The sequence below is a fragment of the Lagopus muta genome, chromosome 4, assembly GCF_023343835.1.
Source record: "Lagopus muta isolate bLagMut1 chromosome 4, bLagMut1 primary, whole genome shotgun sequence".
NCBI lineage: Eukaryota > Metazoa > Chordata > Aves > Galliformes > Phasianidae > Lagopus > Lagopus muta.
In genome coordinates this window covers 49,567,684-49,584,640 of record NC_064436.1, presented here as the reverse complement: position 1 = coordinate 49,584,640, position 16,957 = coordinate 49,567,684, and the positions used below count along the sequence as shown (strand labels likewise).

At 39.5% G+C, this 16,957-nt stretch overlaps 2 protein-coding genes across 2 annotated transcripts in view; both read right to left on the bottom strand.

Moving 5' to 3' along the window:
* RPL9 (ribosomal protein L9) overlaps positions 1–16,957 on the bottom strand; it is a 93,515-nt gene that overhangs the window by 38,553 nt on the left and 38,005 nt on the right. The window lies entirely within an intron of this gene.
* Positions 1,915–16,957, bottom strand: part of SMIM14 (small integral membrane protein 14) — a 39,212-nt gene continuing 24,169 nt past the window's right edge. Inside the window, exons 3-5 of the mRNA XM_048942456.1 lie at positions 11,726–11,774; positions 4,432–4,580; positions 1,915–3,897 (exon numbers count right to left, since the gene is read on the bottom strand). Coding sequence (XP_048798413.1) covers positions 3,865–3,897; positions 4,432–4,580; positions 11,726–11,774 — 231 coding nt within the window. The 3' untranslated portion in view covers positions 1,915–3,864. The remainder of the gene's footprint in view (positions 3,898–4,431; positions 4,581–11,725; positions 11,775–16,957) is intronic.

Below are 16,957 nucleotides of genomic sequence, written 5' to 3'. Positions count from 1 at the left end.
AGAGATGTGGACCTACTAGAGCACATCCAGAGGAGCGCCACAAAAATGATCCAAGGGATGGAACAGCTCTCCTACGAGGACAGGCTGAAAGAACCGGGGCTGTTCAACCTGGAGAAGAGAAGGCTCAGGGGAGACCTGAGAGTAGCCTTTCATTACCTAAAGGAGTGGCTACAAGGAAGAAGAGGACAGATCCTTTAGCAGGGTCTGTTGTGATAGGAAAAGAGGAAATTGTTTCAGACTAAAAGAAGGAAGATTTTGATTGAATTTAAGATATAAGTTTCTCACAGCAAGGATAGTGAGAAGAACTTAGTAAGTAAGGGTACTGGAAGAACTTGCCCAGAGAGATGGTGGATGCCCCATCCCTGGAGACATCCAAGGCCAGCTGGACAGAGCTCTGAACACCCTGATGGAGCTGCAGGTATCCATGTTCATTGCAGAACTAGATGACCTGTGAAAGTCCCTTCCAATTCAAAAGATTCTATGATGTTCTTCTGAAAACCACATACGTACCAGACATCAAAGCTCTTCCTGCAGAAGCAGGGCTGTCTAAAATCACCTTCATTCTTCATTCTGACTTGCTTGAGATACATACAGAAGGCACAGGGTTGTTTGAAAAGTTACAGCTTACATTTTTAAAGTTATACACATGCCATTCTATTTTACGAGATATTTATTTTTAGATTATTTCAAATTTAGAAATTAATGGGTTGGTGTAGTCCTACATCTTATACAAAGTCTATCAGACCAAGACAAAAGGTTACTAATGATTGCTATTTATTTTGTTAAGTCAATAAAAAGTGCATAGTACAAGCCCTTTATCCCAATCCGAGTACTCAGTAAAAGATTACTAGGAAACCGCAAATGGCACAGATGATTTTTTGTTTGGCATAATTCAGACATTTTAAACCACCAATTTACATTAGATACATCACATCATCACTCTTCCTTTTTCAATAGTGAACATTACAAGGTTAAGTGATCTGCAGACAATACATGAATACATACAATTTCTCATTTTAGAGTATAATAATTATGTTAAGCAGACTCTAAAAATACTATTGTTTTAACAAAGTTCTAAGCGAAGGTATAATTGTAAACTTTCCTCCACGTTTTCCAAGTTGCTACAACTTGTGTCTCTTACTAACTGAGCTTAAAACCCTTATTGCAGAATTAATCATACCTGAAGCTTTGCATCCCACTTATCTCTTCTGCCTTTCTTTTCAAAATTTACCATAAGCACCTGGAACCAAGATAATACGGTTATGCCATTGCAAACTACATCACTAAAGGCCAGATTTCTGCCACTCTTACTAAAGCTGCTACTAGTACATTATCTCAGAGTAGTTCCACAGACTTCAGTGCAACTACCAGATGAGTAAGGCACTACTTAACATGAATAAGAGTGGCAAAACAGTCCTATCATTAGTCATTTTTTAATTAAGAGTGGTGATTTGGAGGTTACGTTAGAGAAAATATCAGAATTTAAAGGCATACCTTCTGATTTGGGATAGTGGCCTGGCTCTTTAGTAAAATATTTCACAATAAAATATTTCCAATGTTCTTCTTCTACATAGAAAATTTAAAATAGCAATTTATATGAGGAAAGCATACAGACATAAAATCACTGGGACAATTACTCAGAGGAATTTCAAGCAAAGACAATTCATTTAAAAGTAAAACACAGCACTACTCTGAACCAAAAGTTTGTTTGCCAAGACCACCAGAGTTGGGAGCACACAGTGAGGTTCATAAATACATCCATGGACATTTAAGAAAAGCAATAATGATGCTCATGAATGAGGAGCATCTGCTATAAATCTCACCAGCCTCCAGCAGGATGAGGAGTGGCTTGCTCTGGCTGAAATGAAGCCTGTTTCAGTAGTTGTTTGCTTTTTTTTGTTTGTTTGTTTTCTGGTTTGTTTGTTTTTTTAAATCAATTGGAAAGCTGTTTTCTGCATCTAGCGGTGAAGGATTCTGGCTAAAAATTCTTGGAGAAAAGGTCAGTGTAGCTGATAATGCATACTTCTTTCTAATTCAACAAAATGATTCTGTACTACTTCTTCTGTTCCAAATAGCATCCAAAATATAAACATACTAGGAAGGCAAAGAGCAAGCACAGTCCCAGTGGCATTTTTACACAGTGTTTGTGGCCTGGACACCTTTACACGCAACAGGACAAACTCTCCGTTTCTCTGCTGCAACTCCATTGCTTTACACAGCACTGCATCTCTGTCACTGAGAGAATTTACTTGTTTGGATTTTTAACAAGTACTCCGGTGCTTGGGAGCACACTACTCCACAGAAATTTAAAGGGCAGTTACATAAAGTTACAGAGGCTGTTCTTCAGGTCTGCGCTGCTCCTTTGCGAGGAGGCTCAGCTGGCCCATCGTTTGCCCTGAGGAGGAAAAACCTGCGTCTACCAACCATGGGATCTGAAGTGAGATTTTTGTGAGAGCCCATTAATACAAACCTTTATGCATATGAACAGTTAGTCCCTTCAGCTCCACAACTAAAGTCCTCAAGAAAAATAAGGTTTCTAGAGTAAGGCCTTGAATCCCCATTTGTCTGCTCTACTGACCGTCATGGAAAGAAGCTTTGTGTTGGTAACATAAACGTGTTCTTTATGTTATTCTCATCATTTTTTCATATTGATCAAGAAAAATATACAGTGTTGCTTTTCTGTACATCTTTAAAATGCTCTTAAATTAATGTACATAAAAAATTCCTTCCCATTTGCTACGATGGGAGATGTGCACCTGTAGGCACACAGCCACACATACACACGCAGAATCACACCACACATACACACAAGTATTAGAGGGAAAGACATGCCATACGGAGTCACCTGCAATTTTGTTATTCTACAATTACAGCCAGTAGTGAGGATGAAATGTTAGGAATTGCTGATTACATACAGGTGAAAAAACCTGAACATCCAGAATGTTTTGTATACCAGAAATTGGTAACCTCTTGGTACGAATTCATCCTGCTCAATATACGTTATGCTATGGATAAAAACTTAAGATACTGATTATTAAAAGGCTAAAGAAGGACAGAAAACTCTGCCAAGTTCTTCTCACTTAGATTTTTCTTCTCATAAATTCAGTAAGTAAACAAATCTGGTTTTGGAATATACATTTTTGACAACATATTGAATAAGATATATCATTTACTAAAGAACATGATTAAATTAATTTTTGGTGGTATCCTGTTTTTTGTACAGCTCTCAACACATACGTCTAGGCTTTGACAGTGGCAATTATCACATTCACTTCTTTGCGTGCACACACACATGCACATTATTTAATTCTAGTGGAAAATTCGTGCTTTGGCCAACAGCCCTGAAAATTATGTTAGTGGTCCAAGGACCAGGGCAAATACAAAATAATCTCTTTGCTTTTCACCACATCTGTAAAATAACAGTTGCGACCATAATACAACTCTTAAAAGTATACTGGAGAAAAAATATGGATTTATCCGAAGAAAGATCAGTAATAATTTCCATTAGTATAGATGTACAGGGATTTTAATTTTCTTTCAATGAATATCAGAAACCACTGCAAAGAAATTAAGATTGCTGTAACAGAAAGACACTGAGTGGAATGTCCGCAGTTATGATAACAACCAAAAAACCCTGCAATGCCTCATCATTATTCAAATTATAATCTACTAGGAACTGTAGTAACATAAAAAGCAAAACTGAAGTAGCTAGAAGTAGTTCATGAACATAACTGCTGAGTGGTAATTCTGCACTATATAAATGAGAAAACAACAGTATTGAAGGGAGTTTTGCAGTAATCTGGTCACTTCGTTCATTTGGTCGTGCAAGGTTTTAGCTGCTGAACTTCTCTGATACTGAAAGCTCTAGTCCAGTGGTGGGGCTGGTGGTTCTTGTCTCTAGGGGTAGGACACAGGAAAAGAAAAAAGAGCACACAGAGGATTAGGAACAGTGTCTCACAGGGAAGAATTGAGCAATTGAAAACAAAACCCCAGGAAAGTTACATTGTGCTTTAAGGTCTTTCGTTACCTATTTCAGTCTCCAGGTATATGAACATACAGACAACGTTTCCTCCACCAACAGTGATTTTTTCCAATATCCTACATCTAGGATGAAGGTCACCTTCCCAAATTTTATGATGTGACTTTCTTTACTTCTCTAAAATTGTCACATAAGAAGGCAGGGTGCAGTTCCAACCAGAGACAGTGTCCAGAGAACACTGTAACCAAATCTCGGGCAACTATATCTGCTCCATTTCATGGCAGACCTCACAGCTGGCCTTCACAATTCTACATGAACTCTGATATTACTTATTTTAAGTTCCAAGAAAATGGAGAAGAAAATACACAAAGACCATTTTAAAGGAAAAAGAGAAAGACTATAACACGGTCAGTATTAAAACCAAATATAGTTAAACTACTACAGTCACTCACATTATGTGGGCTGGTGGGCTTTCCGGCTGTGCTGGAATTTCTCAGATTACTAGGTCTCAGCAAGAACAAGACGAATGCAATCACAACCCAGGCCATCACTACCATGGCAAAGCTGACGACATTGTCACCAGAGAAATTTGGTCCTGGCACTACATACAAGGAAAACTCAAGTTATAAAACAGAGTGACAGCAGTTCTTTCCTCAGAATGAAAAAACGAACAAAACAAAACAAAAAATCTAAGGAAAATATTTTTCAATAGAATTTTCTGATTAATTCTTCCTTTGTCTTTAAGGCAAGTAATCCTTCGTTAGTGTTAGACTTCTAAAAAACACATTTCTTATCTCTTTGAAAAGAGAGAATCTGTTTCATAAGACTTCACTGAAATGCTCAAGAGTTTCTACAAATATTTCTTAGTTTATATTAACTAAGATGTTGAGACACAATCACATGGAAATAAAACTGAGAATATCCCCCTAGACTGTTGATTAGTGTTTTTGGATCAAGAAGGTCTTGCAAATATTTGCACATTTGAAAATATCAACTTTTCCCTTCTGAAACACAATTTAAAATAATCAATTCATCGCTAACGTTGTCAGGTGAAGTGTGAACCAATGTACAGATAACTAACTATGACTTATGGTACTTACATGGGTCTATTTACACTAGTATTTAAGGACTTAACATCTTCATTAATTATCTGGATGATTGGGCAGAGCCCCAAGTAGGACCATTCGCTAGAGAAGAGAAGTCTCCAGGGTATGTCACCAATCAGTACAAATACCTGAAGTGAGAGTGCAAAGAGGACAGAGCAAGGCTCCTTTCAGTGGTACTCAGTGACAGGAGAAGAGGCAATGGGCACAAACTGGAACACAGGCGGCTGAACATCAGGAAACAACTGTGAAGGTCACTGAGTGCTGGCACAAGCTTCTCAGAGAGAGGCTGTGAAGTCTCCATCCCTGTAGATACTCAAAAGCCATCCGGACATGTGCTTGGGCACTCTGCTCTGGGTGTCCCTGCTTGAGCAGGGTTTGGTCCAGGTGGACCCAGAGGTCCATGCCAACTTCAGCTGTGCTGTACTTCGGTGACCTAACAGTATTCACACAGCAGACCAACACTATTAAACCCTGTTAGATCTTGTGGTTTGACCACCACACATGAAATCTGTGACACAGCATAGAATTCAACTTGATTCTCAAGATTAGCATCTTCATTCCATCAGCATCTTCATCAGAAGCTTCCCCTTCATGCTGACAATAAAGCAACTAAAATTCTAGTCCATAAAATCACATGAATCAAAGCACTTTGTTTAGTACTGTAAAAAGCTAATTTTCTTTTCTCGCTTCCTGAGAATGCACTTTCTGAAACCACAAGAAAATCTACTATTGATTTTAAGTGTTAACTGTTTGCAAAAGCAATTAACACAAAGCTGTAACGAATAACCTTCAGAACAGGAAGGTCTACTCTATTTTACTATTCCAGCTAAAACCTTTAACACATGAGAACACTTGCATCCATCAGATTTTTCACTTGTTTCATCATCTCCTTGAACCATCTCATTTTGGAGTCAAGGCTGGATGCACTACTTGTTGGGAGCTGCTATTATTTAACATTTGTTAGACAACTCATACACAGTGAACTGCTGAAGTCAGTCATTTCCTTGCAGGCAATTGCTGCTCCTGAAGAATCATCACTGTGATACCAGGTACCACTGTTACCAGAGGCTCTTCTCTGAAAGCAGTTTTCTCATAACACAGCTCAAACAGAGAAGCAGGGCACTGTGGGGAAGCTTACAGCTACTCTGCACACAGCGCTCTCTGAATGAACACTGGGGCTGTTGTACTGATGTCCTTTACTGACATAATACACACTGAAAAATTCTCTTGGAGGTCTGAATCCATAAAAGGTGCTATATACGAGGAGCAGTGCAAAGATAATGAATGAGAATGTTACAGCCTTTAATTCATTAAATTCTAACACAAGACTGACTCAGAAAGCATATATAACATGATTTAACAGTATTTTAAATCTTGGATGACCTTCATTATATATGAAGGCCAGCAAAGCAGCACACAATTTTGTATGAGATGAATAACCGCTTTACTTTCAAGCTTCCAGACAACATTAGCAGCTGCCCTGAGACCACCTTCAGCAGCACACATGACAGCTTGAGGTGCCTGCTTTGCTATGTACCTGAATGAAAATTCAGGTGATGTGCTAGACTTGATTTCACATACAATTGACACTACAGGTCATGGAAAGCAGTAAAAGGAACCACAGTGGGAAACCACAGGCATTCCTATAAGACACAATTTCTACCCAGCCTGTTTTGTAATACAGTGTGCATTGAGCCAAATGCACCAAAATGTGTTCTAGACTAAGGCAACAGCTGATCTAACACAGTTGGCCCTGTACTACCTACTCAAAGCATGCTAGATATGAAAACAGCTACTAGACTATTTATACTATTCAAGTACTGTTAAAGCCACTTCATTTACAAATGACCATATGTTTTAATAAGGATGTGAGATATTTCAGAATCTGCTTCTTTGATCTCTTGACATAAAGAGGTGAGGATAAGCAAAGTCTCACACAGATGGGGTGTCTCACTTTTCCAAGCTTTGCAACAGAAATCAAAAGAACAAACAAGAAGCTGTTACAGCTACTGCGAAAAATAGTATGTTGTGAATCTTTCACTAAGAAAAGTTCCATCACAGAGGTCATAAAATAATCAGATGAGACCAGCTAATGGATAAAGAACAGCCGAGTGAAGCTGAAACCAAGTAGGATGGAATTTATCCATCTACCCATCATCTATGGGTAGAAAAAATGTTGTGAGAGTTCACAAAGTGGTTTTAATTACAATTGATATTTTGCAGGTAATTTTGGGATGGTCTTTTGATTTCTTTAAGACTAAGGGTTGCTTTTAAGAGTACCTCTGGGTGATATTTTCTAGGACTTCCAGATGACTAGGAAACTGTCTGTCCTGATCTCACAGATGAATGCCCCTGCCATCCATTTTGATTACAGTAAAATCTAGTTCTTAATTTTCAGTTCCTGCGAGGCACCAACTGCTATGGAATGCTGCAACACATTTCCCCCTTGTAAGCTGTGTCACGGGGAAGTGAAGCTTATAGTCTCTAACCTGGCTAATCATAGACCACCAAATCCAGCCCAAGATCTTTATTTTCATTGTTTCTGATCCCTTGGACTGAGTCTGCCTATCTACCCAGTAACTCTGAATGAAGCCTGGGAACAGTTTTCATCCCTTGCAATTTTTTACAGTTATCTCTGTGGAGGAGAAAGCTTTATGAGGGGCTGCTCTGAGACTGGGATTACCACTCATAGGAGATAATTACTACAGTGAGTCAGAACTGTTGTTCCATGTGCAAGATACAATTGTTTGGCTTGCTTTCACCTATAGAAACAGAGACTGACATGCACAACAGTAGGCCATACAAGCTAGCCTTCTCTCAGAGAAAGACCAGAAGGCAAAAAAAACCTTATGTAGCCACCTCATTTAATTTTCTACTGTATGGCAGTCAAAGCTACTAAAATGATGAATTTGGAAAAAATAATTTCTACAGACGGAAGGTCAACCCCATCATGATCATGCAGCTGAAATCTCAAGAATTAAAATAAGCAAATGCCTTGTTAAGTACTCCTCACAAGAGATTAGTTCTCCTCTTAAAGTGCTATTTTTCAAAGTGAGGTTGCACTCTAGAGAAAAAAGAAGAAAGACTGCATTTCTTTTACTGCGAAAGTAGAATCTCTGTGATGCTTTTAGTCTGCCATCTCATGGCAATACTATTTCCTCTTGGATGCTCAGCTTTTAACCATTTAACTTCTTCAATGTGGAAAGGCAAAAATACACTCTCTGATTTACACCCTTCCACAGTGTTTTTAGCCTTGCCTGTTCTGTGAAAGAAATGCATGAAACCATATGAAGAGAAGTATTTTGTAGATGGATCATCGAGGAAGACAAAGAGCCTGAGGGACCTTCAGCAGATAATCCATGCACGCTGACAAAATCAAAGGCAGGGACAAGGAAACTGAAGAGATCTAAAAAGGATTCGAGTGGAGGAAGGGAGAACGGAATTACCAGAAAAGGGAGGGAAGAGCTGGCAGACATTTCATGCCATTAGGTCAGGCTGCTGTGACTCCCCTGGAGGAGTACAACTCAAGATGAGTCACAGATTCACTTTAAATTACATAAAAATTTGGAAGTAGGGTAGACAACATTTCAGACAGTCATCTCTGACTGTTAACATTACAAACTAGTAGAGCATTGAAAATAATAGTAATCAAAATATGAATGTGGTAATTCCAGATCAGAACGTCTGGAAATTGCTTGAACACAGAGATTAAACTCAGGTGGCGGCCCCTAATTTCCTTCCACAGGATTTCCTTCCCTGGAACGGGCTGCCCAGGGAGGTTGTGGATGCCCCGTCCTTGGACGTGTTTAAGGCCAGGTTGGACGGGGTCCTGGGCAACCTGATCTGAATATGTATGTTGGTGGCCCTGCTAGGCAGGGGGGTTGGAACTACATGATCCTTGGGGTCCCTTCCAACCCGGGTGATTCTGTGATTCTGTGATTCTGTGATTCTGTGATAGGATGACTTTGAAGGGCCACTAGCCATCAGAGTAGCCCAGCAGCAGCTGTAGAGCTTCCTTGGACTGGATGAACCACTGATACTGCCATTGGAAAATGCACTCCAATACACTCACTGAAATGAAGGGAAAAGTGATCAGACTGATGCGTGCTTTACATCACAGCAGGTATCCTGATGGAGAACAGCCATCAAGCAGAGTGCCCAAATGCTCTCTGAAGTGGTGCTCATTTCCTCTCATATGTAGGAGTGTAAATCTGAAAGCACTCGTTCCAGTCCTGGCAGGAAACTTTCCACTTTTTTAATGGTGCTAACAACCGAAAGTAAGAATTTAGAGCTAATAACACAAAAATCTGAGTGAGGGAGTGCTGTACTTCAGCTAGTGCTCCTGTTTTGACTTGGCTCCAAATATCTACAAAAGATCTGATACCAAGAGTTGAAGAAACAAAGTGTTCTCGGGAAGAATCAATGCAGGGTGTTCCTGATAACTTCCAGCTGGTTGCAACAGCACAAGCACAACACATGACATTGCTGTGACACAGGCTGAACCACAGCCCTGACATTTCCCAAAACAAAACCACACACATTTCATCAGTTATTCCACAACCTTGCAACTTAAGAATCTGTCTATGACAACATTCCCAGCTGTGCTTCCAAAAGGAAGACGAAATCCAGGGAATGAGCAAATGGGTGGGAGTACAATGAGTTTCTTCATATCAAGGTCTGGAAATGAGGAATCAAAGGCAGCAAGTAACACAAAATGGAGCCTGGAGAAGAGGACATCCAACTCAACCTTAAGTTCATCATGATACAGCTGAAAAGAAAGGGCATGAAGCAATAGACAGAAGGCCCAGAATTGTTTTGATCTATGTCTGAAAATGTCTCTAGAAGCTTCTCCAGGCTCAATCTGTTTATTTTTGCCTTTTAACTCCTGGGAGTCTCACAGACCTCATGTTGGCTCAAGGATGGAACCACAGAAGAATCACACAGAAATCTGACAAACAGGCAGTCACTGTGATCGCATCAGCAAAAAAATACCTTTGCTGGAACTAAATTTAAGGCAACATAATAATGTAGAAAGGATTTACTCTATAATTTCTGCCTTGGGCTTTTGAAACAAACCACTGGTTTGGAACAATTGCTGCCAAATTGCTTGCATCTGCACAGAGAGCTATTGCAAAGATCTCTTTCAGGATTGAAAGCTATTTGCCACAATCTGTTCATGTCTCCACTGTACTATGACTGTATAGCTTGAAAGCTATCCCACAAGCTTTGTGCCTATACATAACAGGACTTACTCATTTATACAGCCCTTAGCCTGAGAGCTTCATAAATACTAATGACTCCTCAGGTTTAAGTGAGAATGTATCATTGCTTGGTTTCAACCATGAACTACAGCTCACAAGGATGCACAGCCTAATTCCTCTCATCTGCCTTTCCCTCTCCTGGATTCAAGAAAAAAAACAGAGATTCAAGAAGAAATTAGACATAGCAGCCTAAAGAATGAGACTAAAACATCTTCCCAAGGACAGATGCATTAGGGATGCATAGTCGTGATGGAGGTCCCAGACATACAGCTAATTTGGAAAGCTCAAAAGGAAAAATACAGTTACGGCAAACGTGATTCCCACTCTTTTGGTTTGTTTTTGTTTTTTCAGGGAGTATTTGGTAAAGCTTGTAACTTTTCCCCTTCAGCCTATCTTGACAATGAGTGCTGGAGTGTTTCATGCAGGGAAGACACAGTGCAAGTACAACCTAGATGCCCATCTCTGAACAGGATTTACAGTAGAGTGAAGATAGGAACATGAGAGTGAAGGAAAGCATGCATTCACCCCAGGATCCTGGAAACCTTTACCAGCTCCCAGACCCACAGGAGACACAAGCACTTCTAGAAGAGTAACAACAGCAGGAGCACTGCTCAGGTATTCCCTGGAAGCCTTACAATAGTCCTGATGCAGGCTAATTGAGTGAGCTCATATGCTCACTCATATAGTAAAGCAGTATAGAAAAAAACAGATCCACTTCACTTTTATTTATAAGCACTTGGCAACATTTTGTTTAGACTATGAAAAGTGTAAACAGAGCACCTCAGGGCATGTTCACATTACTGCATAATCTCTGCACAGCTATACTTTTCAGCAGAAGCTGGTAACACTTGATCATCCCAGTCATGCTCACTGTTTGGAAGGTATTCTTGATGTGTTTCACAGCAAGCTTCAAGGAATTGTATATTTAAATACACTGCTTTGTTAACTACACAGCCACCAAGTCAAACAGTCAAACAGCTGTTGTCTATGTCAGCTTATCAGCCAAAGCTGCCTTAGCTGAATAACCAGTGATATTCAGCTGCCATGACAGTAAGGAGGAAAAATAAAGTTCTCCAAATTCTCTGGTTTGAAAGAATTTTAAATAATCTTACTTGGAAGTTACTGGTAAGATACATAATACTTGGGGCTTGATCATCTGTGGTGCTGGTGTACTGACATCTCCCACTTGCTCAGCATCCTCTTCCATATGATGCATCTCATGTACAAATGTTAAATGTGAGTCACAAATTCTCAGGAATTACCTCCCTCACATAATGGTTTCAGTACCACAGTATTTGATTTCATTTAATATGTTCTTATAACGTTTAATTACAGCCGTTTATTTTACTTCCGTGCTCCTGAACTTAACAGTTACTCACATTCCTGAAGGCATTCTGTGTCTGTGCAGTACGACTGTGATTGTCTCAGCTAGAACAGAGAAAAAGAAAGGCATGACAGTTAGCAATGAGACTTGGTCAGCTTGTACCAAAATCGAGATTCAGTGTAAAACCAGAGCACAAATTCAAGATAAGAGAAATTGTAACTTTCACTGCATCACACAGCTTATGGTATGCAAAGGATCCCAGGTACTGAGGTAGTTTCCAAACCCTATTTGCTTATTACTGGAACTTTAAATCACATGACTGACCTAAAAACAAATGATCAGACTGTGATAATGGTTAAATAGACAGATGTAGAATTAAAGTTTCATGTTTGAATTTATCAATTACTGTAACTCCACCTAAGATATTTTAATAATAGATTTTAATTGATATCTTGCTTTACCTACTTGTTTATGGGTAAAAATTATAAAACTGTTACTAGGTAAGCTTGCTAACTGTAAGAAAAGTCAACATTGGATAACTGCCTATCAGTACAACTATTTTATTGATGACAGAATTGCTAAAGACACATAAATATTACATTCTTTATCAGGTAAGGTTAAATGGATGGGATTTAATCTGCTGCATTATGGAAATAGACTCTATTCCTTACTTAGGTAAGCTACACTGGTTAATAATAACAGTTCTAAAAAAACAGAACGGCTGTGATGCTTTGGTTAGAACTGTGATCTCCTTTTTGACATGTTTTATGTCACAGTAATGTCACAAATCCCAGTACATCTTGTCACAGCAGGGTAATCTGTTTATCATCAGTGTAAATACACAAATACAAGATAGATGTTCCACATGAAAGAAATAGGTGAATAATTTCTACAAATCCAATTTCCATTTGTACTGGCATCACTGATATGCTTATCAGCTGTATGTAGTCACAATATTAGAAGAAGTACACCAAAGAAACAGTTGAGCAACCGCAGGAGGAAGACACTCATGAAACTTTAAGCTCCTTTAATTACAATGAACTTCAATAACTAGACATTTGAGAAAGAATTGAAAATATATCATTAGAGACTCATAACATTCTTTCTCTGATTAATCTATAAATATCTGTTGGTAAATTTACTGAGACTACCAAAAAGTTCCTTAGGAAGTACAGGGAATGTTGGGTACCACCTTACAGTACTTTCTATAGTTAAAAGCAGCAGCAGGGGAAATTAAAGCAAAACACTTCTACTTTGTTGGTTGATGAAAGACTCAACATAAGCTGGCAATGGGCGCTTGCATCCCAGAAGGCCGACCATATCCTGGGCTGCACCAAGTGAAGTGTGACCAGCAGGTCGAGGGAAGTGATTCTGCCCCTCTACTCTGTTCTCGTGAGACCCCACCTGGAGTACTGCATTCAGATCTGGTCTACATATTAGAAAGAAATTCTACTGTGAGAGTGGTGAAACTCTGGAACAAGGTGCCTAGAGAGGTTGTGGATACCCATCCCTCCCAGGATGCCCTGTGGAAGCTGGATGGGGTTCTGAGAAACCTGCTCTAGTGGGAGATGACCTTATGACCTAGATGACCTTAAAGGTCTCTTCCAACCCAAATCATTCTATGATTCTATGATACTTACCTTACCAGAAAAAAAATGGTATCAAAGCATGCATGCTGCCTGGCCTGTTTATGTAACAATGAAAACTTAGTTTATTTTCAACCTTTGGACCTCTTTCTCAAAATAGAAGTTTTACATTAGCAGATAGTACCAATCTGGAATATCTGATGCTGAGAGATTCCTGAACTGAGAAGACTGGATATTACTCTGACCATATTTTAAAAACACCAACAACATAATCACCTTCTATTCTTATAAGGGATTAACACTGCAAGGGGCTTAATTACAATCCCTGATTTGTAAAATGCCTGCAGTTTGCAGGTATTCATCAAAACAGAATTATGCTCAGAATTAAGACAGGTAATAAGTATATGACCAGAAACGTAGCGCAGGTCAGCCAGCATAGAGCATCCACCTGTCCCTGCCCTTTCCCCAGGATGGCTAGGGACAGTGCTATCTTGTTTGCCCAACCTGACAACAGTGCCCTGGGGTACTCCAGCACTATGTTATCTACCTCCATTTCCATAGGTTACACCTGTCTGAACACAACTTTGTAAAACCACGTCAGTAATGTATCTATAAAAGCCATCTCAAGTGATATGTACACTTCGTATTGCCATTTCTGCATCAAAAGCCCACGTTCTGCTTGAAAATGCCTGCTGACACAGCAGGCCACCTGGCTCAAGACACAAGAAGTATTAAAGCCCTGAGATTTTGTGGGCCCAGAGAATGATGTCTGACATTAGGATTTTGCTTGCTGTCTATAAGATACGGAGTTTTATCTCATTGGCAAAAACTGGGGACTTCTCAAAAGTCAGAACAGGCTCCAAAACTCTAGAAAGATAAGTACTACTGGAAACACCAATGACAGAAATATTTCAGTAAGTGAGAAATGCCATTAGGACTTGCTCTACAGATCTCTGCTGAAAAACAAAATAGATAATAGCCTGCCAATAAAGAAAAAAGTTTACTTACGTATGGAGGAACAATGTAGAGAGGAACTATTACAAAGTGCAGTCACCCATACTCTGACAATAGGACTTTGTTTTCCAAAGGACAGAGATAACAAACTTTGCATTTCTTTCACGGTGATTGAAAAATTGACTATACAAGGTAGGTTTAGGAACCTCAATTTATTATGTGAAGCAGTTACAGAAAGAAAAAGGAGAAAACTGGATTTTTACAGTTTTTATTAATAATCCATGTAAAATTCTTCTGAATTGAAAACAATACATAGCTATACAATAGTGCAGATTTAATGATCCCAGCTGAAAAATTACACTGCATAGCCTCTCTGTGTTCATATGCAGCAATAAAAATATGTCTTAGAAAATTAACTATTCCAGTTAATTAAAAAATTTCTTACAAAAACCACTTGTGCCAGAGAAGATGTGTCTGACAGCACAAGATCACTGCCCACTGAGTCAGAAAGACTGAGAAGCCAAAGATGAAAAGACAAAAACCTATTAACTATCTCCTCATGCTCACTTCTTTCCCGACTATACACATAAAACTTCCCTATCCTACAAGCACCAGCTGTAGGAGGGCTCTGTATACCAGCTAGCAAATTTGTCTCAATGACAAGCTGTGTGCTGCTCTCCTGGGATGAAACATGGCAGATGACTGAAAATGAGCAGCAGTAAAAACAGGTTTTTCTCAACTCTCTCAGTTGAAATAGGTTGCAACTCCGTGACCCAGTACAAATTTGATATTTAACAGTCAATAAATTAGCCAAAAGACAAGAAAAGATTCCGGCACATGCAAGAAAAGCTTATGTAAGGTGAATTGCTGGAAAAGGTAATACCTTTTGCTGAAACAAGACTGTTCCTTTGCCTAGTGATGATTAGCTCTCTTTCCTGACTACTGTACCACCCTTAAGGGACGTAGCAGCTGCTGGAAAAAAAACTTGAATGTGAGACAGCTCAGTTGTCAGATAATTGAAAAAAGAGCAGTTACCAGAGGTTTTAGCAATGGCAGCCACCACCTTCCACAGTCTCTAGTGGCGGCCAAAGCACAAACAGACACAGTAAAGGGACCCCGCTATCAGCTCTGCAAATTTTTTTGCAAAGCTGCTGCAATGAGCAAAGTTTCTAACTTTTTTCCCATGCAAACCTAATGGATGAGCAGACAAACACGCTGCTGTGTGGTCAGGGCGTGAACTTGTCCTGCATGCTAGCTGCTCCACAACATCACAAGCAAAGTAGTGAGGCCAGTGAACCAGCTTCGTCTAGCTCAACACAGAACTTGTTTATCCATTACAGTGAGCTCAGCCACTGGGATCGTTTCAGTCTTCCCATGAAAGAAGTTCTGCTGCTTTGCATTTCCCACTCAGCACAGGCAGCTACTGTGGAGGACTGAGACAGCTGCCCACCTTCACAGTAACTTCTTCTTGTGTCAGCCCCCTCGCTTCCTCTTCAGAGGACTTTTCTGAAACTCTACAGATGACTTTCCAGAACTTGCTGCCACAGGGTGCCACAAATCCTGGGACTGCTCCTGCAATCTCTGCTCAGAAAAACTGTGCTTCTCATTAAAATTGACAGCAAATGCTTGAGGAAAACTTCAGCTTTTTAAGGGTTAAGAATATTACTAGGGTTAAAAAAAAAAAAGATAAAGACAAAGCATAAGGCTGAGAAATATCAGGAAGACAGTGATGATGACACAGCTCACAAGTCTGTCTCTTTCCAGAAGAAACAGTGGCGTAATTTCTGTCCAAAAGCACTTCCCAACTCTAAAGCAGTGTGATGAATAGGTAAGGAAACAAGAGGAACAGGACTAGTAGCAGGAACACGAGGCAATAATCAATGATGTCTACTGTCAGTGGCAGATGAGCTGAAAATAAATTGTTTATTAAAACTACTGCCTTTTAGAGAAGCCTTTGAAACTGCCCAAAGCAGAAATGAAGTTCTCAGAAAAGACATGATGGAAAAATTAGCGAGTTTATGAGCCAGGCCAGGAAAAGATTCTCATACCAAAGATTGCAGTTGAAGGAAGCCCAGAGAAACGTGTGAATTAAGCAGATAAACTGGCTACCAAGATAAGAGAACAGGAATGGATGCTGGTGGCAAGGAAAAGGACAGATAAGTAAGAAGTTAAGGACAAATAACCAACGATGTGGTCATTTATCCCATGAATAAAAGTTTAAAATGGAACCATAAAGATTGTTGACAGAAAATTTTGTGTGATAATAAGGGCAAAATATCATCCCCTGTGAAAATACCCTTTTTGCAATTCAGAGCAGTTGTAAGCTCTGCCTTTTCTCCCCAACTATGCCAGAAGATGACAACCCTGTGACATATTCTGGATTGGGATCTGATGCTTCTGGGTAATGAAATCACTGTTTACACTCTGTTGGCAGCCACATCCAAAGTTAGTAAATAACGTGATAAACAAATTGCTCTGGTATGATAGGCCAGTCCTGAATGTGGGCCAGACTGTAAATTGAATTGAAGTATTATCCAGAGTTCAGATTTAAAGATGCATAAAATTGACACCTACGTGCATTATTCTCCTACAAGCTGGCCAGCAGAAATAAGAGAAAAATAAGGTGGAAAGAAGGGCATTTTGACGGAATTAAATTGTCTTCTAAATTGCATTAGCTTCTTTTAGAGATATGAGAGGGAAAACAGTGAACACCACCTTCCCAACTCCCACATTTTTATGAGTAAGTG